This window comes from Vidua chalybeata, chromosome 19, assembly GCF_026979565.1.
Source record: "Vidua chalybeata isolate OUT-0048 chromosome 19, bVidCha1 merged haplotype, whole genome shotgun sequence".
Lineage (NCBI taxonomy): Eukaryota > Metazoa > Chordata > Aves > Passeriformes > Viduidae > Vidua > Vidua chalybeata.
This window is the reverse complement of record NC_071548.1, coordinates 6,770,365-6,792,870: the sequence shown is the minus strand read 5'-3', so window position 1 is coordinate 6,792,870 and position 22,506 is coordinate 6,770,365. Positions and strand designations below refer to the sequence as shown.

The 22,506-nt window shown below is 61.8% G+C and overlaps 1 protein-coding gene across 9 annotated transcripts in view; it reads left to right on the top strand.

Annotated features, from left to right (window-relative positions):
• The window catches only part of RBFOX3 (RNA binding fox-1 homolog 3), a 133,774-nt gene that overhangs the window by 93,738 nt on the left and 17,530 nt on the right, over positions 1-22,506 (top strand). For 6 of the 9 annotated variants that reach the window (XM_053960206.1, XM_053960202.1, XM_053960204.1 and 3 more), the window contains exons 3-4: positions 9,799-9,843; positions 20,056-20,392. In XM_053960206.1, coding sequence (XP_053816181.1) covers positions 20,291-20,392 — 102 coding nt within the window. In that variant the 5' untranslated portion in view covers positions 9,799-9,843; positions 20,056-20,290. The remainder of the gene's footprint in view (positions 1-9,798; positions 9,844-20,055; positions 20,393-22,506) is intronic. The other 3 variants (XM_053960209.1, XM_053960207.1, XM_053960208.1) reach the window with 3 other exon arrangements.

Genomic DNA, 22,506 nt, shown 5'->3' with positions numbered 1-22,506 from the left:
AGAGAAACACCCGATCGTGAGCACCTCAGGCTCCCACAGGGTTTGTGAGGGGTGCAGAGCACCCCGGGATCACCCTGGGATGGTGATGGCTCGCAGCCATCCCAGTGCTGGGCGTTCTTGTGGGTGCTGGTGGCAGGCAGTGCTCTGGCAGCATGCAAAGCAGGCCCTGTGTAATAGATAATAATTAATAGACTGCTCTGGTGGCAAGCTAGGTAAGTAGATAAATAATTTTAATTATCCTTGGGGAGGCTGTAAAATTCGCACACAGCCCTTTATTAAACTCTCTGTTTACAACAGTCATTTATATCGTGTGTCATTTTGCATAAAACCCCCCTGGGGCCCGATGGCAGCGTGCAGCACCGTCCCTGGCACTGCCAGCACCGCTGCTCCTCAGGAGTGCAGGGAGCCAGGGGACACGGACACCCCAGCCAGAGGGCAGCTCCGGGTCTCCCAGGACCCCCTGATGCACTCACCTGAAGCTGGTGCTGGACCCCAGCCCTGCCGAGTTCTGCTCGCCTGGGGATCCCGGGGTGGGGGGGGTCCCCCGGACCCCAGCTCTTTCCCAGCAGAGTTGATGGGTTTGTGCTGATGGCAGGATATTTTTAACTCCTTTTTTGCGCATGTCTCTCAAAAGAACCATAAATTCCAAGCTGTGAAATCCCGCTGCGTCAGCAGTCTGCAAAATGAAGTGATATTAAACGTGACAAAAGTCTCTCTAATTCACCCTAGCCAGTTCCTGCTTCCCTCCCTGAAGCTGTAATTGAGAACTGGAAGAATGGAGATTGCCGTTGTCCCTGCCTGGGATCCACTGAGCCATCCAGGCCTGCGAATCGTATTAATTAAGGTTTATTTACAAATTACTCTGCTCCGGCTGTGCCGCCCACGCTGCCCTGTGCACACGTGTGTTCTCCCTCCTGTCACACGTGTGTTCACCTGTGCTCCCCGAGCCCCTCAGCTCCTGGAGGGCTCCAGGGATGGTTTTGCTGGGGCAGGGGGACGCAGGAGTGAGCTGTTACCCTCACTGTGACCCACGGTGTGACCCCCACGTGCCCCTCGCTGTGGCAGCAGAGCCACTGCTGGCTTGCTGCAGAGCCCTCCCTTGCAGAGCACTGCACTCCACGTACTGATCCTGCTTCCAGTGGCAGATTCCAGCAGAGTCCCTGCCGGCATCAGGATGAGTCTTTGGGGATTTGAAGTCACTTTTACGGGAACAGTGTGTGTTTCTCTGCTCATGGATGGGTTCTGTGAGGGTGTTTTCAGTGCTGGAGGGGCTGAGTGATGCTGCTGTGCCACCAGAGCTGGCCAGGCTTTGCCCGATGCCCTTTGCTCACCAGGCCAAGGGGACGGGTGACCAGGATGCCCTGTACCCCACCTGTGCAGGGCAGGCTGCAAGGAGAGGGTTTGTGTTCTCAGGAGCAGCAGCTTCCCTGGCGAGCACTGGCAGGTGGCTGGGTGGGCACTGCCCCGGGAGCAGCTGCCTGGCACAGCACGTGCAGAGGGTCAGCGGAGCATCCCGGCAGTGAGGAGGGGAGGCTGTGCTGGGTGGGCTGTCACCAGCCCCGGGGAGCTGCTGGGGACCTCTCCCACACTGTAGCAGGTGCTGCCACCCCCGTGCTGTCCTCGCTCCAGGCACGAAACTCTACAGAAGGTGGTCAAATAATTGTAGAGTTTAATATCCCCACAATGCGGCTGACATTTGTGTCGTTAATTTTAAAACACTTTATTTCTTCTCTGTTAAGTCAGACTCATATTCAACAAACTGAATAACTCTTTCTCCCTAACTATGGACTTGTGTTTGATTGTTTCTTTGCCTGTGTGGGTTTTGTTGCTGTCCTGGGAAGGTCAGTAAGATGGCAGGACAGAGCGCTGTGCTGTGCTGTGCTGGTGTTACCTGTCCAGGTGATCCTGGTGTATCCCCACAGACAGGCAGCTCTCACTTTCTCTCCTCTGGACTACACAAAGCTGTGCTGCCCATGGGCGAGGTACAGGGAGTGGTGTGGGGACTCAGTGCCCAGGGGGTCTGGGGACCTGGAGCAGGGGTTGTTTGGGGTCTCAGAGCAGGAAGGAGCATTCCCCCAGCATGCTGGGCCAGGGCCATCAGTTATTTTTAGCAATCGATGGTATTGACGCCATGCTAGCTGAGGAGGCCACTGGAGGGCTGTTCTTCCAAATCATTACATTCAGAGCTGAACTATCCCCTTTTCATATAAATCCTGACAAATAAAGATAAAGCAGAACCTTTCCCATAGAGCTGCAGCCCAGAGTCAGGATTGGCACTGTTTGAGGCACCCGTGCTCAGGATGAGCAGGGCCTGGAGCAGGTGTGCCAGAGACAGGAAAACTGCTCCAGAAGGACTGTCACTTTTGGGTCCCCTCTGCTGCATCTCTCAGTTGGATAGGAGACCTCCCAGGGGTCTCTCCGTGCTTAAAGTCCAGAGGGCACGGGACACACTGATAGACCCGGGGATAGACCCTGAATGTGAGCATCCCGCTGGCAGCAGTGGCAGCAGGAGCACCCCAGGGTGTCTGGGGAGCAGGACGTGCCTGTTTCCCTGGGGCTGGTATCCCCGCTGCTCCTGGGCTGCACGCTGTGTCCTTTGGAGCTGGCACGCAGAGCTGCTCCTGCCCGGGCACAGAGCTGAGGGCACCCACGGGCCCTGCACCGTGCCTGCAGCCGGGCTCACCGCACAGGGGGCTCCTTCCATTTACTTTTGTCGTTTTTCGTTTCAAGATGAAATTAGGCTACATAAAGAAAACCCCAACCTTTTTCTACAGCACTGCATCAGTACATCCCTCGAGGGGAAAACACTCACACGGAGGTTTTCCTGCACTTTGCTTGTCCTCGTGTCTCCACTCAGTGCTTTCAGAACACTCACCCCTGGCCAATTCCCCGCGCGCTGGGTTTGGTGCTTTGGGGTTTGTTTCCTTTTTTGCTATTGTTTTCAATCAATTTCACAGTAGGTTTGTGGTTGGGATAAAAGCATTCCCTGCTCTCCGCTTGCCTGGCAGCGTTTTGTGTCTCTGTGTCCCTGCTGATGCCACCCCGGGGTGAGCAGGGTGGGTGGGTGCTCCTCGTCCGTTGCTCACCTACCTCTGCTCCAGGCTCGCTCTGTGCCCAGGTGTCCACAGCCAAGGATGCCCCAAAATCCATGATCTTCTCTCACGGTCATGTCCTGCTCAGCTGCTCCGTGTTCCTGCCGGCTCCTCCAGCCTCTCTGGTCCCCCTGTCCCCACTGGCTTCATCCCAGGCGTTCTCCTAGCTCCACATCCTGGTGTCATCCCAGGCTGGATCCGTCTCCTTGTGCCGTGTCCCACCAGGTTCTCAGGGAGAGGTTGAGCCACAGGTTAATTTACAGCGTGTGGGGAGCGCGGAGGGGAAGAGCGTCTGCCCGCTAAATAAGTCATGAAGCCGGATCCCAACAGCACAATTAGAATCCTCCGTTAATGATTATTTATGGGGCTGGGAATGCTTATTTAACCTGACTATATTAAATATTAAACCAAATTATAATATTTATACCGGTATTTACAACAAAAGGAGGCGGTGGGTGGCTGGGGCAGCGGCAGGTGAGTGAGTGAGGTGTGTCCAGTGCCAAAAGGCTTGTGGGCAGCACTCAGGGGTCGTGGGGGCCAGAGGAACAGCCATGGCTCTGTCCCTTACCCCAGCCCAGCCATAGCCTTTAACCTAAGTGGCAGGACTGCTGCTGGAGGAAAGGGAAGGACTTTTGGGTGGGAGATGGTGTCTCCTAAGGAAGAGAAATATCAGTCATCAACTGGGGCAGCAGAAGCCAAAGGAGCCCCCAGCTGGTGTGGGGTCAGAGGGATGTGCTGTGCCCAGAGCAGTGCTTCGCTGCTTTTGTCACATTGGAGTTGGAGGTGACAGCTGGGCCCTGGGGTCTCTGCCTGGGGCTCTCGCTGTCCCCACTCAGGGCTCCCAGCTGCCTGTGCCCGGTGGCTGCTGCATGCTGGAATGCCAATCCTTATGGAAGAGCCATGGCTCCAGTGCCACCAGCCCTCGAAGCTGCAGGAGCTCAGTGCAGATCCCTGTGTGCTCCTGAGCTGCTGGGATTGCCGGTTCTGCAGCCCGTTGCAGATAAAATGATGATTAAGGGGTCCCACCCTATAAGCAGACAACCATGTTGACCTTATTTAGGCTCCTAATCAATTTGCCCCTGGTGTGATTAATTGAGATGCTTGCCATCGATTTTCTGTGAGACAGGAGTGGCTGAGGTGGGATTCGGTGGGATGCCTGCAGGGAGATCTCTGCGGCGGCTGTGCAAGGCTGAGCTGTGGAGTTCTCAGCCAGGCAGGATTATCCCAGCTCTCCCCGGCCCTGGCTCCCAGGGCAGCCTCCTGCTGCTGCCTGCGGGAGGTGCGAGGGCTGGTCATGGAGCTGCAGGTGGGGTTTGCACTCCCTGGGAGCCCTCCTGCATCCCGCACATGGTGCCATGGATACGGCACCTGGGAAGGACGATGTGCTCTTCTGAGTGAGCCAATAGCTTGGGAAAGAGTCCCCATCGCCGATGCCACTGTCAAACCCTCTGCAAGGGGTGGTGTGAGCCCTCCCCGAGGTGTGACCCCTCCCCGAGGTGTGACCCCTCCCCGAGTGTCCCTCATGCAGGTGTTCTGGGATCACCACAAACCCCATGTGAGCTGCCAGAGGGGGAAAGGCCCTGACCAGAGCCACCAGCTGGGGAAGAAGGACCTACAGCAGGGATGATTGGAAAGGATTTTCTAGCTAAATTGCTGAGCAGATGGATTTACCCTGGACTGGTCCTTGTGGACTCTGGAACATTTTCTCTTCTGTCACAGTTCCTTTTTATGACCTGCCATTTGCTCCAGCAAGCGAGAAGTGAGCCCTTGGCACCAGCTCCTGCTCCGGCTGCGGTTCAGGAACGCGGTGGCTTTGCTGCCGGGAGCCACGGCTCCTTTTCAGGAAAGTGCTGGGGCCTGGCAGGACGCCCCTGCCCACTCTGGCTCCCCGGGCACGTGGGGGCTGGCAGGGGCCGGAGGGGCGGGAAGGGGCAGCACCGGCTGAGGCAGAGGAGCTGGCAGCGCCGGCACGGGGGCACGCCGTGCCAGAGATGCAAGCCACGGGTTTATAACAGATCATTACAGCGACCACCTGCAGCAGGGGCACGTCCAGCAGGGCTCCAGATGGGAGGCTGTGGTGCAGGAGAAGCGTGAAGCCACATCCCCGCTTGGGAGATCCCTCTGTGGTGGCAGCATGGGCAGAGGGACAGTGGTGACTCCGGGGGGGACTGGGTTTTCCCCTTGCTCCGCCGTCAGTGATTCCATCATCAGCACTTCCACACGGTGATTCCACTGGCTCTTTGGGCTTCTACTGTCCCAGCTGGCGACTGATATTTCTCTTTCTTAGAAGAAGGGGAAGGACAACACAATCTTCCACCCAAAGCCCTTCCCCTTCCTCCAGCAGCGTTCCTGCCATTTACATTAAAGGCTATAATGGGTTGGAGTAAATGGAGCAGGTTTGCAATTAGTTTTCCAAGTACTTATCTCATTAAAGTAAATGAATTATTGATTTAGTGACACTCATGCTTTTAGTGAGCAGCACAGTGCCATCCCTGCTCCGTTGCTGGCTCCCTGCAGCCGGCCCTTGCACGCCCGCTCCCGTGAGCACACGCGTGTGGGCGCGTGGGCAGCGGGCGGCCGCTCTGCCTCCTCCTCGGCTTTGGAGCCAACACCGCCACGCTGGGCAGGACAGCCCGGGAGCAGGAAGGTGCCTTTGTGAGGGACCCTGCTGGGCTGCGGGTGGGAGCAGAGCCCGCAGGGAGGGATGGGCTGGGGACCTGCTGCCTGAGGGCTACGCCCTGGAGTGCTGCTGTGGACATGGCAGCTGTGCCAGGACACCTCCTGCCAACCCATCTGTGCTGTGCAGAGGATGACGAGGGAGGGAGGAAGGCAGCTCACCCATGCCGCTGGTGCTTGCCTTGCTCTGGGTCTGTTGGTGCAGCACGTGGGGCTGGCAGGCAGCGTGAGGAGCTGCATGCGGCTCCTCCGGCCACCCCGGCACTTGCAAGGGCAGGGAACAGGGTGTGGGGGGAACAGGGTGTGGGGGGTGTCAGCGCTGGCAGTGTCTGGCAGAGTGTGGATGCAGGAGGACGAAGCACTGACAGGCTGTGCTGGAGCCAAATGCTCATGGCTGAACCTGCCACCCCCAGCCAGCTGCTGATTCAGCGCTTTTGCGCTCCTCTGTACAGAGATTCAATCTCTCCTGTAAGATAAAACACTCCATTAATGGAAACCTGCCTGCTCGGAGCTGCCCCTCGCCGCTGTCCGGGCGGGAAGGGCTGTGCTGTCCTGCTGAGGCTGTCCGTGCTGGCAGCACAGCCAGACACGCTCCCCTGCAGCTCCCGTGCTCCCGAGGGTGCCATGGGGGGCTGGGGCAGGGATGCCAGGGGGATGCCAGGAGTGCCAGACTCCTCCGGCGGTGCCTGCTGTGCCAGCGGGTGCCCCGTGGCTCACGGCGGGTTCCAGGAACAGCGCTGGAAGCGCTTTGATCTCCTCTCCAGCAGGAAGGAGGCGGTGATGCCACGGGAGCCGCAGTCACCGGGCGGGAGGAGGTGCCAGTGGCCAGCAGAAATTGCAGGAAGGATTTTGGCTGGGAGGTTCACAGCTGTTCCTCAGGTGGGGTTTGGTGGCCAGCGATGTTGGGGTGGGCAGTGCCAGGTGTGGCAGTGCCACACTCTCGCCTCTGCCCCCCGAGGGACCTGCACAGGGGCTGGTGCTCAGCCCCGTGCCAGGAGCCTCCCAGCAGGGAGAGGCTTCCCAAAGTGGGGGCAGCACCACGTGTTGTCCCTGTCCCCAGGATGGGACCGCTCTTCCCGGACCTGAGCTGCTGCGTGGAGGGCTCTCCTGAGCTGTCCTGCTGAAGGCCCCTTACCCACCCCACCAGGCTCCTCTGGGCACTGCCCGAGCCTCTCGAGCCTCTCGTGTCTCAGCTCCTGCCCAGCAGTGTGGGACGGCCCTGGCTCGGCCCCAGACAGAGCAGGATCATGGGGAAACGTGTCCTGAGAGCTGCTGTGCAGGAGCCAGCCTCTGCCCCAGCCCCTGCCCCTCCTGCCCCTGCCTCCAACGCTGCTGGGAACGGGATGTTTTATATTCCTTAGCTGGAAAAAAAAAAAAAATCCCTTCTCATTTAATTAAAAATGTTGACATTGTGCCTGGCCATCCCACCCGCCGGAGAAGGTGGTTATAAATTAAACATTAAACCTTTAATGGCCCATAAAGAAATTTTCGCTGCTGTTCTGTATATGGGGATATAAATAGAGAGGGCTGTGGGGGGAGGGGTGGGACATTATTGTTCCTCAGCCAGATAATCTTTGCTAATGAATTTAATTAAAAGCAAAATTAATTTAGGATTTTTGGTGGAGGGAACGGGGGTTAAAATGTTCTTTGAGAAACTACCAAGAAGTTTCCCAGCAGATCAGAGCCAGGCCTGCCTCGGTTGCAGCGTGGGGATAGGGGGTGATGAGGTGCAGCTTTCATGGGATCCGTGCAGCTGGGTGACACGGGTTGCATTTCTTGTGCAGACCCCCTGATTCTCATCCAGGTTTAGCTGGGCTGGGATCACCTCTTCTGGCAGCGGGTCCCTTTGAGGCTTTGCGAGGTTCCAGGTAGAGTCAGTCAGCCCAGACTGCTGCCAGAAAAGCAGAGACTGGACCAAGGTCCCCCCCAGATCCTGCCAGAGCTGCTCCTGCCTCTCTCCCATCCACGCTGTGCCACGTTTCCCTCTCCCACTCGGGCCTGTGTGGACAGGGAGGCTCTGGCTGAGCATCCCGCTCCCTGTGTGCCAGGACCACCAGAGGTTTCTGCCCAGGCTGGAGCTGGGCTTGGCGAGTCCCTGTCTGTGCCAGCAAGCGTGGCACGTCCCAGCTGAGGCACATCCTGGCTGCGGGGCCCCACGGTGCTGTGGGGAGCTTCTCAGAAGGCGCCTTTCTTGGGAAATGTGTTTGGGAAATGCGGCGTTACCCATCGCCGAGCCTCCCCCAGGAGCGCGCGGCGTCAATTATTCATTGCAGAGCAGGCAGGCTGGGCTCCCAGCACTCCCAGCACTCCCAGCACTCCCAGCACTCCCAGCCCTGCTGCTGGAGTGCTCTGGGCCTGCTGTGCCACCTCCTGCTCCCAGCCGGGATCCTGGTGGGCGCTTCCTTGGCGAAGCCGTGGCAGAGCTCAGCAGTGGTGGCTGGGGGCAGCCGGCTCTGCCAGGCCTGCAGGGGCAGGGCTGTCAGCACTGCTGGGAACCAGGGAGTTCCCAACCATCTTTTTTAGGACACCCACGTCCCACAGCTGGGTCTGCCCTGGCCCGGGTGGAGGGGAGACCCCCAGCCTGGTGAAGGCATCGCGCTGGGTGAGAGTGTTCGGAGGGTTTTTATCATAAGAGTGCTAATGGAAGTCAGCACCAGCCTAATGAGCTGTACTCCTCCATGAATCTGATTCATTGAGGCAGGAATTACCATAATTGATTATCCTGCTGCGCGGCTGAGAACCGTGTTTGCTAACACGAGTGCCTGGGAACAGTCTCTGTGCTTCCCGAGCTGCCACCGGCGCGGCCTCCGGGCTACCTGTGGCCATGTGCTCACCAGGACCGGTCATGAGCTCACCAGGACTGGTCATGAGCTCACCAGGACTGGTCATGAGCTCACCAGGACCGGTCATGAGCTCACCAGGACTGGTCATGAGCTCACCAGGACCAGCCGTGTGCTCACCAGGACTGGTCATGAGCTCACCAGGACTGGCCATGAGCTCACCAGGACTGGTCATGAGCTCACCAGGACTGGTCATGTGCTCACCAGGACTGGCTGTGTGCTCACCAGGACTGGTCATGAGCTCACCAGGACTGGCCATGAGCTCACCAGGACTGGTCATGAGCTCACCAGGACTGGCCATGAGCTCACCAGGACTGGTCATGAGCTCACCAGGACTGGCCATGAGCTCACCAGGACTGGTCATGAGCTCACCAGGACTGGCCATGAGCTCGGAGCAGCGTCCAGGCACTGGGTCCCTTCACCCACACTCAGGACCCTCATCTTGGGGTGCTGGCCCTGCAGTGGGGGCTCAGCATCTCCAGAGCTGCTGGGCAGGTGGGACTCAGCACTTGCCGGCCTCCAAAGCAGCGGGTACAGACACACACAGCCCCCCTCATCCTTTAGCCACTCCTGGGATCTGTCAGCCGTTCTCATTATTTCTGAGGGTCTAACGTGATTGATGAATGTTTGTGTTGGCCATGCTGCAAAAGCCAATTAGTTGAAGTGCAGCTTTCAGGAAGTTTTCTTTGAAATTTGGCTTAATTTCCAAGAAGTGCCCAGAGCCAGGAGAGCAGCGGAGCCGCGTGCCGCAGGGATTGCTCCTCGCAGGAGGAGCAGTGTCACTGCTGCTGTGGGCAGAAGGCTTGGGATGCACCAACCCAGGTGTGCAGCCAGCGCTTGGATGACACCTGTGCCCTGTCCCACCCCGTGGGGGTGTGTGGGGCTGTGCTTGCAGGGTTCTGGGGGAGCCCAGGAAGGGGCCTGCGGTCTGTGGGAGCTGGGTTGGGTTCGAGGTGCACTGGTGGTGCTGAAGGGGGGGTTTCTGCACCCATCACCCTGGGCATGGTGCTGGTGGGTGCTGATGCTGCCCTGGGCTCCTGACCAGCACAGGCTTCCCAGTGCCCAGGGAGTAACACTCACATCCATGCTCATATCCCAACACTGTCGATGAGCAGACAGCATTGACTGTAACAGGTTAGTGATGATGATCATTGATTTTAATTCTTCCTCCTCTTCCCTGTCTTTTCTAGAGAGCCCAGTGCGAGCGCCGCGGGAGGAGCTGGGCTGAGTAAAAGGTACGGAGGGTTCGGATCCCAGCGGCTGCGTTGGGCTCTGCCTTGGCTGCTCCCGGGGTCCCTCCTGCACGCTAAAGCTGCATGTGTGGGGCTGGCAGTGGGGGCTTGGCGTGGGGCCGGCCAGGGCAGGGCAGCACCCTCGGCCTGTGGCTCAGGGATGGGGCAGGGGCTGGTGGGCACAGAGCCGTGCTCGGGGCAGGGATGGAGGAAGGCTGCCCCCTCCCCTCTGCCAGCAGCCCCTGGCTCCCCTCACAGAGGTGTGACATGAATCCTGCATGAGGAGAGCTGAGACTGACGTGCCTGTGAGTGTCCGTGTGTGCTGACTTGCTGTCTGTCCATACTCTGCAGCTCCCTGGAGGAGCCAGGGTCCCTGTCCTTACTGGGGGCAAAGAGCAGCCCACAGGCCCATTCTGTTGCAGTTGCCCACCGCAGGAGACGTTTGTCCCCAGGGCTCTGGGAGGTGTCACAACAGCTCACAGTGTCCCCGGGCTGAGGCAGGTCATGGCTGATGCGTGTGGAAGGTGGACCAGAGCAGGTGTCCTCTGCCAGCCTGGTGCCTGCTGGTCAGGTGTGCGTGGCTCCTTCCTGTCCCACCCTCACATTACTGGACTTCCCAGCAGTAGGAGGACCCCATGACAGAGGGGACACTGCATCCCCCCAAGGTCCATCCCGCTGAGTACAGTGCTCCCCCGTCAAAGCCAGGGAAGCAGAGGAGCAAAGAAAGCCGAGGGGCTGGAGAGGATGAGTGTGGTGCATCCATAGCTCTGGGCCCTGGCATGGGCTGGGGGTGCCAGTGGGACCGGGGGGTGATGGGGGCCAGGGCAGTGGCACTGTGCTGCAGGAGCTGCCCACATGCAAAACCTTGAAGAGGTGTCTGGCAGGGGAACACTCCCATCCTTGGCACATACAGGACAAGGAGGGAGGCGACCTGCTGGGAGGGGATTGTGGTCTGGAAGGGTCCTGAGGTCCCGTGGGAAATGTGGAAGAAGAGCTGCTAGAAGGAGCAGGAAGGCTGGGTGGGAGCAGGGCTTGCAGGGAGTGAGGATGAGCAGGGGGGAGGAAGGCTGGGCTGTGGCTGTGGGCCTGGCCAGCCGCAGGGGGAGGGCTGTGGGGCCGGGCTGCCCCCACCCGTGTGCCTGCTGGTGTCTCCGTGGTTCTTGCTGTGCTGAGGAGGGGCTTTGCTCCCTCCCCGTGCCCTGCTGTGTGTGGGGTGGGAGGGCTCAGGTCAGCCCTGGGGCTGCGGGGGGCTGTGGCCGCTGGTTGTGTCCAGAGGAGGGGTGGGTGTCCTGCAGCTCAGCTGCCCCGGGCCCGCTCTGGGTGAGAGGTTTGGGGTCTGGCACAGGGCTCTGTTTGTGCGGGTGTGGGGGGCTGCAGTGGGAGCAGGTGGAGTGGTGCTGGGAAGAGAGCTGCAGAGGTGCTCCTGCTGCTGTCCCTGCCCAGTCACCCCCCAGGCTGTGCCTGCTGGTGATGGAGGGGTTTCATTCTGCTGCCCTGGGCCCCTCTGTCTGTCCCATACAGCAGGGTTGGGGGTCTGGCAGGCTGGGGAGGACCCCAAGTTCACAGCTGGGGCTCCATTTACAGGGTGCAGAAAGAGAGGAAAGGGTTTGGATCACTGAGATATAAGAGGGAGCAGGGAGCCCCCCGCCCCAGCTGCCTGCAGTGGTGCCTCTGCTGCTTTATCACCCTCTCCTGGTGCTGAATTATTGAGAGTGTTGCTCTCGTTTATTGCTGTGCTGGAGGAGAGCTGCTTCCAGCCTGGTGCTGCTCTGAATATGATTATGGGGCTGTAGATGTCAGAACCAGCTGGGCTCTGGAGACCAATCTGCTGCCCCCCTCACTCCTCTGCTTCCCTTATCCTTATTTATTCCCTCACTACCACGCCTGGTTCAGCGCTCACGGTCCCCTTGCTCCTTCCACTGCGTGCCCCTGGAGGACAGAGATTTAGTGCCTCAGGAGCAGCACTGCCTGGCTGCCAAACCTGCACTGTGCCAGGGGCAGCTGGGGTTTGTGTGCAGGACCCCCGGACCTATCCCCAGGGGCCGTGTCCAGCCCTTTGCTGTGTCCCCTGTCCCGTCCTGCTGCTCTGTCCCGGGGTCTGGGGGGGGGGCAGTGCTGGGGCTCAAGGAGGGAGTGGCTGCCCTGGCGCTGGTTGGGGTTTCTGGGTGCCCTCTCGTGCAGTCCATGGTGGCCACATCCCGGGCTCCAAGGACTGTCCCCATGGCTCCCCACTGCACATGGGGGCCGGGGGCTGCTGGCTCCGTCCCTCTGGGGCCGCTGCTCGGCTTCTCCAAAAAACAAGGGGACTTCCCGGGACAGATCCTCCCAGGTGGAGCACGGCTGAGCATCCGTGCCGGCCAGGCGCGGCGATGGCAGCGGGGGGTTCTGGCATCCGCGGCGGCCGGGAGCCGGCTGGCACCTCGCAGGTTAACTGTGAGCGGCGGATTCCCTTATTGACAGGGAAGCTTGAAAAACGCTGAGGCAGGACATCGGCTCCTCGGAGTGTCAGCGGGAGCCCACGCTGCGCCAGCGAGCACCCACACTGCCACTGCCGTGGCCCCCCGCGCCCAGCCCGGTCCCGGAGCCTCTCCCCAGCGCCCCGCCCGCCCCTGGGGCTGGCGTCCCCTCACACGCTCGCCCTTCCCTTTGGTCCTCGAAGACACCGGAGAGGATTTGATTTTGTTCTTCCTCTCCCGCTTTTCCCCGGGCTGGATAAGGCACTGCCCAGCGGGGCTGCCCTCCCGCAGCATGCCGGGGGCCGCACGCCGGCTCTGAGCCGCGCCGGGCGCTCGCCGCGCCGCGAGCGAGGGAGGCGAGCGCGCAGGGCTCCGGGACCACCGGCCCTCGGCGCCGCAGCCGGACAGCCGAAGGGGACAGAGCCACCCAGCAGGAGCGGTGGCCGCGTCGGCAGCAGCCCGTCGCCCTCCCAGCGACCCCCGCAGAGCGCCTCGGCCCCCGCCGCTGACACGATGATGTATTTTTGGGTAGGTACCGCTGCCAAGGGTGGGCACTTCCCTCCCTGTCTGCTGAGGTTTCGCTCAGCATTGGGGTAGTTTTGCCCTCCCCGGCTGTGCCACCGTCCAGGGAGAGCTTCCCCCTGTGGTCAGCCACGCACTGCCCAGTGCTGGGGACAGGCCTGGCGTGGGGAAGGACCAGGGCAGTGGGCAGGGGTCCCTGCCTGGGCACGCCCAGCTGCCCCCCTGCTTCTGCACTGCCCTGTCCAAGCTCCGTGCGGTGCTGGCCGTGGGCAGAAGCTGCCTCCCCTGCCCAGCACCAAACCCTGCCCCAGCTGTACTTTGGTGGTCACTGGTGGCTCTGGCGCCTGCCCGGGGGCTGTCCTGGGAGGGGGCACGGGTCTGTGCTGAGAGTGGGACATTCAGGTGACAAGTCTGTGCGGAGCAGCAGCCCCCTCTCACGGTGCCCACCCGGGATCTTGACTGATGCTTGTGGGGCAGCCCCCACATTTTATCCCAGGGCTGAAATTCTGAGGCTACTGAGGGGAACCTACCATGGGGGCCCTGAGCTCCCTGAGATCCCCTTGGGGACCCCAAAGTCCCTCCACAGCAGTCCCTGCTCAGGGCTTGGGGGGACGCATACCCTACCGAGCCCAGAGCGAGGGGCATGGCTGGGGAGTGGGCTGGGCAGGGGGCTCAGCTCTCCCTGCTCTAGCAGAGCACAAGGCCATGGCTGGAGAGGGGACAGGCTGAGACCTACCCAAACATCTCAGAGCTTGGTGCAGGGATGGAGAGGAGGGGACGTGGCAGGGTCTGTCCAGGCCCTTTGCTTGGGCTGGACACTCAGTGTGGGTGTGAGCCCCAGTCTGGGTGCGGCTGGGACAGCGAGCAGAGGGCAAGGAGCTGGAGCCAGCAGTGCCCCATGGAGCTCCACTCCCTCCCCAGAGCTGCAGGAGCTGGGCTGCATCAGGCTCTGCACCACCCGAGGGTCTTCCCATGGCATCCCAGCCTACCAGCTGGGGCTGCAGGCCAGTGGCACCTGCTCCTTCCACCTGCTCCCTCCCGCTCCCTCAGAGGTGGCGAGGGGCCGGGGGCAGCAGCAGTCTGGTGGCGCTTACATGCTCCAGGGAGTTGTGCTCCCCTGGATTTGGGAGCAGGGAACAGAGTGGGCAGAGGCAGGCAAAGGGGGATGTGGGGAAAGGAGTTTGTGGGGAGGAGGAGAGGATACTGCGAATTCATTGTTTCTCAGGAAGCAGCTTTCAGGTGTAAGGCGCTTTGTCATGAGGGACGTCGGCGCTGCCACGGCTCCAGCGCCTCTCAGGGCTGGCACAGCCTCCTGCCTCGGTGCTAATTCTGCCCAGGGCCTGAACGACCCACCACAGCTGCGAGAGCAAAGCAGAGCTGTGTGGCTTTGCAGAGCTGGGCCGAGCAGGCACGGGCAGCGTGGGGTGCCCGTTCCCACGGAGCCCCAGGCACAGCGTCCCACACCACGCTGGCTGTGGGGCAGTGGCACTCCAGGGTCCCTGTTCCCTGTCCCGTGCAGTGCACAGAGCCAGGCAGCCCGGGACAGCCGGTCCCAGCGCTGCATGGTGGCATCCCCAGCTCTGCTGGGAAGGGCAGGGCGAGGGCTGTGCTCCCGGCAGGGCAGTGAGCGTCATTTCTTGGCATCGTGGGCGTCTCTCCGTGGCGGCGTGGGAGGAAGCAGAGGGTCTGGTATCCCTGCGTGGCAGGAGCGCTGTGGTGGCTCGGTCATCAACACCACAAGGGGCTGAGATGCCAAAGCAAAATGTCTCCAAACGAACGGTAATTCCAGAGAAATTAGGTGTGTGTGGGGCAAGGGGAAGAAGGGGTCTGTAAATACTAGGATTTATAAAGTGCGCCCTGGGTCACAGCACCTGTTTAACACCAACATCCTCTCTGTGCATTTAAAAAACCTTATTATGAGGATGGAGTGTTCACTTCTGGAGTACCTCCAACCTCTGGTGTTCCCCCGTGCCCACCTCACCCGTCTGCTGCTCAGGTGGGTCCCAGCCCAGTGCTACTGCCCACCCTGGCAGTGCCACACACACCCCTGCTTGGGGTGGCTTGGACCCCTCCTGTTGTGTGCCATGTGCTGGCACCCTGGGGGCTGCTGCTAAAGCCCCCCAGCAGCCTGTGAGGCACAGGGATGCCAGTTCAGAGGGCGCTTTTTCTTGGGAACCCTTTGTCAGGCAGTGGAGCTGGTCTCAGGGAAGAGGGGGACCCTGGGAATGTCGCATTTCAGGTTCCTGGTCTGCAGTTGCTCCTTCCTTGCATCGTCCTCCATCAGTCCTTCCTCCTTCTCGATCTGTGTTGGGCCTGGTGGTGGTGGTGGTGGCCCCAGATTTGGTGGTGGCCCTGGTCCCAGCGGTGGTGGCCATGGTCCTGGCCCTGCTGGCCCTGCCAGCACGGTACTGCCCTTTCCCCTGCTGTGGCCCCCAGCACTGCCCACCTGGCCTGTAGGCTCGAGGTGCTCGGCAGCAGCTGCTCTGCCACGGTGCTGTTGCTGCAGGTTAATTCTCATTAAGTCCAGGGAGCCTAATTGCCATTTCATGTAAATATTTTGTCAAGTGAAAGGGCTCCAGGAAGGGCGGCGCGGGCAGAGGCGAGGAGCAGGCACAGTGACAGGCTCTGCTCGTGCTGCCCAGCCAGGGGTGTGAGCTGTGTCCCCTGTGTCTCCTGCAGGGAGCCAGGGCGTGGATGGGACTGGCTGCTGGAGATCCCTGTGTCCCTGTTTGTGATGGATGATGGGGACAGGGGATGGCTGCAAGGAGGTGCCATTACGTGGAGAGCACCGGGGCTCCTGTCCCTGCCCATGTGGCTGGAGGGCAGAGGAGGAAGGGTGACACAGGAGGCTGTGGAACATCCCCAGGTGCTGGCCCAGCTGCTGCCCTGTTCTGCACAGTGCTGGCAGCTCTGGCCAGAGGCTGGCAGACCCCCAGGCCCCATCCTGTTCCCCCCACAGTGGGTCAGGAACATTTTAATGGAGTGGTTTTTTCCCTGGATCCCATTACACTTGCATGAATTTTCCCTCCATTCCTGCTCCCCTCCTGCTGCCACAGCTGCTGTCTCAGATGCTGGCTGTGGTTCGGTCACAGTCCCCTCCTCACCTGGTGAGGTCATACCTGGGTGCTCCATCTTTGGGAATTCAGAGCAGCCACTCAGAGTGTCTCCAGTGACCTCTGGGAGCCGCTGCAGGAGGAGGAGGAGGGAGCAGGGAAAGATGGAGAGGTTTAACAGGGTGCCAAGGAGGCTTGTCAGTCCCTTCTCTCTGTCCTGGTCCGTGCCCTAATCTGGGGCCATCCCCGTGGCCAAGGTAGTGGGGACATGGGACCTTCCTTGCTGCACAGACATTCCTTGTCACACCAGCTCAGATCTGTCAGTGCCTTCATCTAATTGCTCGATGCCTTTGAATAACTACTAATGAGCTTTTAATTAATGAACGCCTCGGCTTGGGGGCATTTTGGAGTGGGTGGGAGGAGAGGATTAGGTTGGTACCTCTGTCCCTGGCTGCTGGTGGGCTGCCAGCACTGCACTCACAGGATGACCCCAGGGAGGCTGGAGCACCTGCTCTCCCCGGCGCAGCCTCGACGGCCCTCGTGGCAGAGGTGGTGTCTGCCCGAGCTGCAGCCCTCCTTGGCAGCTCTCACGAGCGTCAGCATCCAGCTTTGCCCTGTGGGAGAGTCTGCAGGGACCACGGGGTCCTACTAAACACCGGCAGTGCCCCCGTGGCTGTGCACTGTGCCCCCACGGCAGGTCCCGGGCGTTGCCCCGTCCTCTCTGCTGGGAGAGGATCCACGGGGCTCCCAGGAAGGACCGTGCTGCCAGGCGCTGGATTTCCCACTGCATCCTGTGGGTCGGAATCTGGGCGTGGAGCTGGGCCAGCTCTGGGCTGGCAGCAGCCCTGACAGGTGCTCAGGGCTTGGTGCAGCCGGTGCAGGGCCCTTGGCACCTGGATGTGCCGCAGCCGTGCCACCGCCTGCTCAGCGGGGCTGGGGCACGGGGCTCCAGGCAGACCCCCGGGCCTCGTTCCTCGTGGATACAGTTCCCAGGTGGTGGAGTGTCCCTTGGAGGAGGCCTGAGCTTTTCTGGCATTTCCCAAGGGGAGGATGGCACCGCAGTGGCTGCCTCGGGCACCTCCCAGCAGCTCTCTGCTGTGTGGCAGGTCCAGCCCGGTGCCTGCAGCAGCCAGATGTGCTGTGCTGTCCCTGGCAAGTTCCCTCAGTGCTTTGGGGGTGCATGCCCACCAGTGCTCCCAGTGCAGGCTCTGTCCCTTGGCTCCAGCACCCGAACAGTGGCCAAGACCACTCCTGTCCCGGTGCCATGTTGTTCTCCCTCTTCCAGAAAACAAAACCAAGGAGCCCTGAAGGGTTCATTTAAAATAAATAAAAAAACTGGGAATTGTGCTGATTTGAAGGAAAGGCAGCCCCATCCTGAGCGGGGGAGCGCAGCGCCAGCCCAGCCCCGAAGGGCAGAGAGAGATGTGCTGAGAACTGCAGCCCTGTGCAACTTCAGCCTTTGATCGTATATCTCACACGTGCCCTTTGCTTTCCCTCTGCTGATATTTATTAGGTTTAATTTTACTGGGACACGGCTGTAAGTGAGACAGATGGAATGGGGTCTGTGCGCTTGGTGAACACATCTTAATTAAACAGATAAATAAACTTTCATTCCAGGAGGCTTCAGTTTCGGAGGTGCTCCTCCGGGGCTGCGGCTCTGCGGGGCTGGGCACAGCCCTGGTGCCACCACCGGTGCTGTTGGCTGGGTCTGTGGCACACTTGTCACTGGGAGCAGCAGGGTGAGGGAAAGCAGCCAGTGGTGCCAGCAAGGTGTTCCCACCGGAGCTGACCGGGGGCTTGGTGTCACCCCGCCCGGCCAGCGTCCCCCAGGGCTCCCCGCTGCAGAGGGACATCTCTGCAGCCAGGCACGCGTTGGTGATGGCAGGAGAAGGGAGAGAGGAGACTCCAACACTCCTCAGCTCCCAGAGCTGTGCCCATTTCGCTGCTGGCTCAGGGCAGTGCCAGCACTTGTGGTGCTGCCACCGGCCAGGAATGCCTTTGAGTCACCCTGGCCGGAGCGGCGCGGGGGAGGATGGGCAGATTACCTCATCCTGGAGCCAGTTCCTGCCTCACGTGGTTTGCTTAGTTGGGCACCGCAAGGCCAGTGTGCCAGGCAGTGCCCTGCCGTTGTCACCTCCAGGAGCTGCAGTGGAGCCAGGCCGGCCCAGGGCCTTTGGAGCTGCCTGTTGGCCAGCTCGGGGTGCCCCTGCCCTGCACCAGGCTGTGTGGTGCTTGGGTGCGTGCGGGTTCTGGGGGAGCCCCTCTCCCCTCAACTGCGCCAAGGGCTGTGGGGGGACGCACTTGTCCTTTCAGGGCTGTCCCACATCCTTCCCCAGGTGCTGGGGTGCACAGGAGGGCATGGCACCCGGGGCATGGGGGTCTCTGGGAAGGGAAGCTGGAGACCAGCAGGAGAGTGGGGTCTGAGCACCACGGTGTGCTGAAGGGGCCGCTGCATGTTGTGATCCTTGGAGGGGAGTGGCTGTGGTGGGCACCCACAGGGGGCAGTGCCTGGGGATGCTGTTGGCAGCAGATGTCACTGCTGGACCTTTTTGGTGCCCGGTGCCACAAGGTGGTGGTGGTGACAAAGCCTCCCCCGGGCCTGGCATCCCTTCCCTGATCTGGGTCCCTGCAGTCCCTTTGGAGTGTATTCCCCCCAGTCGCAGGACCCCCTGGGAGGGGCTGGCACCCCCTTGGCCCCACACAGCTCTTTCTCAGGATGGCTCCTCTAGAGCTGCGTGCAGCAGGCTTTCCCTGTGGCTCTGGGCCGGCCATGGCACACACTGCTGCTCTGGAGTGTCTGCAGCAGAAGCCATAACTGCTGCGAGTGTACCAGGACACTGCAGCATGTCACTCTGCCTGGGGATACTGTGGAAAATCCCAGCTCCAAACGGCTGGTCGTGTGCTGGAGGCTCCGGCAGAGACGGAGCATCAGCAGCTGCTGGCACAGCCCTGCCTTTGTGCATCACATTTGGCCAAGATGGAAACTGAGCCGAGCCCAGGTTTCGTTTCCTACATGCCCCAGCACAATGCCAGCCTGGCAGCCTCGGCAGTGCCATGGCTCCGGAGCTGGGCACGATGCTGCACCGAGCTGTGGGCACCAGGGAGGGACCCCGCGGCAGTGCCGGGGCTGCTGCGGGGCCCGGGTGGGTGGAGGTGCAGGGTGGGACGGGACCCGAGCGAGCACACACGGCTGTCCCCGGCGGGCACTGGCACGGAGGCTATTGCCATGGCAGCTGTGACAGCGGCGAGTGTGGTGTGGATGCGTCAGGGCTGCTCCAGCACCGCAGGGCCCTCGGAAACGCCAGAACACCTCTGGAGCTCCGCCGGGGCTGACCTCTGCCCGCCAGCGGGCGGTTCTTGGGGCAGAGGGTCCCCATCGCTCTGGGGAGCGCACGGAAGCCAGTGCCAGTGGGCAGGGCCCCTCAAGTCACCCCAAGGGGCAGGGGTCCCCGCAGCCCTCCGTGCCTGGGGGACTGGCAGGCGGGTGGGGGGCTCGCAGGGCCCTGCCTGGGGCTCCCACATCTTGGCAGGGTGGAGCAGTGGTGCCCGGGGCATGCGGGCAGCAGTGAGGTGCGGCTGGTCCGGCAGGGGGGAAACGCTGCGGGCTGCCCGCGGCTGCGGGGCCGTGCGGGGCCGCGGGCCGGTGGCTCCGGGGAGGCGGAGCTGGGGCTGCCGCACGGCTCCCGCGGCCCGGCAGCGCCGGCGTCTCGCCGCGAGAGCGTGGCGGTGTGCACGTGTGCGGCGGGGTGTGCACGGGGGAGTCCCCGGCAGCCCTGCCACCGCCGCTGCCCGCACGGCTTCCCGCGGCACCGCGCTGCGGCGCCGGAACTCCCGGTAAGAGCCTTCCTCCCCCGGGAGCCAGCGCCGGGAAGGGAGACGGCTCTGCCCGCCCGGCCCCATCCTGCCCGGCTGCTTCCCCAGCGTGTGGCCGGGGTGGCGAGGGCGGCGGGGAAGCCATCTGCAAAGCGGCGGCGGTGGAGGGGTTAAGTGCGGGATCAGCTGTTCTCATGTCATTACGGATTCTCTTCATTTTATACAGAGCTCTGTTTGATGTCTGAATGCACAGGGGACTCCCCCTCCTCCTCCAACTCCCACCCCTTTTATTTCGCTCCCGAGCCCTCTCTCCTTCCTCCTCCCCTTCCTTTCTCTCCCGCTCCGCTCTGGCTCACGCACACCCTTTGCAGACCGTGCGCTCAGTGCCAGTGTCTAATGGCCCCGAAGTGAAGAGCCAAGCGCTGCTCCGGCGGCGGCGCGGCCGGCCTGCCGCAGATGAACCCTCCTAACTAGCGCCGAGGGGTCGGGAGGGACGGCGAGGAGGGGAGAGCCCGAGGGGCCAGCCGGGAAGACGAGGATAGCGGTGGATAGCAGTGTGCGGAAGAGGACGGACCCGCGAGCAGCTCCACGGCTACCTGTCGACACATGCTGTGCTCCATGGCTAACTCGGGCTGCCTCCTTGTCTCCAACTCAGGCATGCTTCCTCACTCTCTCCCCTGTCCTCCAGCCTTCCTCTACCTCCAACAGGTAAGCCACCCTCTCCAGGGGATTTTTTTTGCTTTCCGGTTCGCACGTGTTTCTGGCTGGTTCCCTCTCGGCAGAGGGTAAGAGCTCGACAGCTTCCTGCCAGCCTCCCCACTCCAGCCCCACGCTGGGGCGGCTCGGGTCCTCGGCTCAGCTTTTGGGGTTCCTCCGGTTCCCCCGCCGTGGTGGCGGGAGCAGGGCCGGGGCAGAGGCGCGGGCAGTGCGGCAGGCAGAGCTGCCGGCGCGGGTCCAGCGCCTCCCCGCCTCGGCGCTGCTGCTGCTTGGCGATGATGGATGCTCGGGTGAAGGAACGAGGCTCCTGCGTGGCCTGAGCAGAAGGGAAGGTGATGAGCTCGTGCGTGCACACGTGTGTGCACGCGTGCGTGCGTGTGCTGACGCTGCGCGTGCCCACAGCCGGGCTGCGCAGTCGGGCGGGCGCGGGTCTGTCCCGCTGTCACTGGAAGGTGCTGCAGAGGGACTGGGGGCACGTGGTGCCAGGCAGGTGCTGGGCTTGGGCAGCCCGGACAGAGGCTGCTGAGGTCGTCAGTTTGGTCCTTCACCTGGGCCAAGGTTTTGCTGTCCCACAGAGCTGCCCTGATTCCTGTGCTGGACCCTGAGTGCCGGGTTTCTGGGCCCATCATCCCAAGGGAAGCGCAGCTTGGGAGAGGCAGCATCTTCCTCAAATGCCTCTGTGCTGCGTCGGAAATCCCGTCTCCCAGCCAGGCCAACCACTCCATTTGTGCTTTCAGGAGTTTAAAAATTCATGGCATCCTCCCTGCACTTGGCGTGGCTGGCGCGGTTCACCCAGCGGCGAGGACAGGCACACGGGTGCCAACCCTCCACCCCAGCGAGAAAGGCTGTGGAGTGTTTGGTCCCTTGGGATGTCTGTGGCCGGTGTCCGAGTGGGGTCGTGGCCAGAGCATGGCCGGCGGTGGTGGGGATGGCGAGGCCCAGGTCGCTGTCCTGCGGTGGCCTGGGAGGCCGCTGTGGCTGCACAGCGTGGGCACGGGGCACGCGGGGGCTGCAGCAGGGCTGCCGAGGCGGGCGCAGGATTTATTGCACCCTCCTGCGGGCAGAGCCCGGGGACAGCCAGGGCCGCGCTGGATTTCACTCTTCCCAAAGCTGCGCTGAGGTCCCTGTGGCTGCTGCACCTCTGACACTGAGCAAGAACTGTCCCCAAACCCCCACACGTCCAGGGGATGGTTTCTGTCCCTGTGAAGGATGCTTTGGATTGGCAGCCAGTGCAGGGCCCAGAGCCTGTCTTGCAGCGTGGGAGATGTCCCTCTCCAGCTGGGATCCCCCTGTCCCTGGCCACACGAGGGGCTCAGCTGTTCTGCTCTCCTGCCCTGCGGATTGGCCTGGGTCTGGCAGCAGCAGCGGTGACAGCACGGCCAGACGGGTGCTCCCAGTGCCGGCAGGGCTGGGCGAAGCGGAGCTGCGGGTCCCTGGGAAGCAGCAACTTTCCTGGGTGTGCGGCTCTGCACCCGGCAGCTCCCAGTTCCCCCATCACCCTGCCTGGTTGGATTTGACCGTTGTGTTCCGCATCTCTTCCTCCCTGCTCTCCCAGAAGCCTCCTGCTCCTTGGCAGCAGCTCTGGACTTGCAAGCCAGGAGGAGGGTTTTATTACAGGATTTGGAGTTGGATTTTCACCCGGCTGATGAGCACGATGGAGGTGAAAATCTCCGTCCTCTTCCTGGGGTTTATCCTGTGCTGAGGTTCTGCACCCAGCACTTGGGGGCAGGTGTTCCCCGGGCATGTCACAACAAGGCGTCAGGCACAGGGATGTCACTGGTGGCCATCATGTGGGGCAGGGGCATGGGCCATGCCCGGCTGATGGGCCCCTCAAGGGGTGTGCCTGGCACCTGCTTTAGCTCTGAATTTGCTCTGGGTTTTAGACTGTGCACCGGTGCCACCTGCACCCTTGGAGCACGCAGGGACCAATGCTGCTTCTGCCTGTGGGCACGTGCCCACCCCAGAGCTGGCTCTGGCCAGCTGGCCTGGCTCACCTCTGTGTAGCAGGGACACCTGAGAGGGTTCAACTCTGTGTTGAACCCATGGCTGTGCCATGGGGTCTGGGGGGACTTGGTTGTGACCCCCTGGGTTACAGGTCCCTGTGC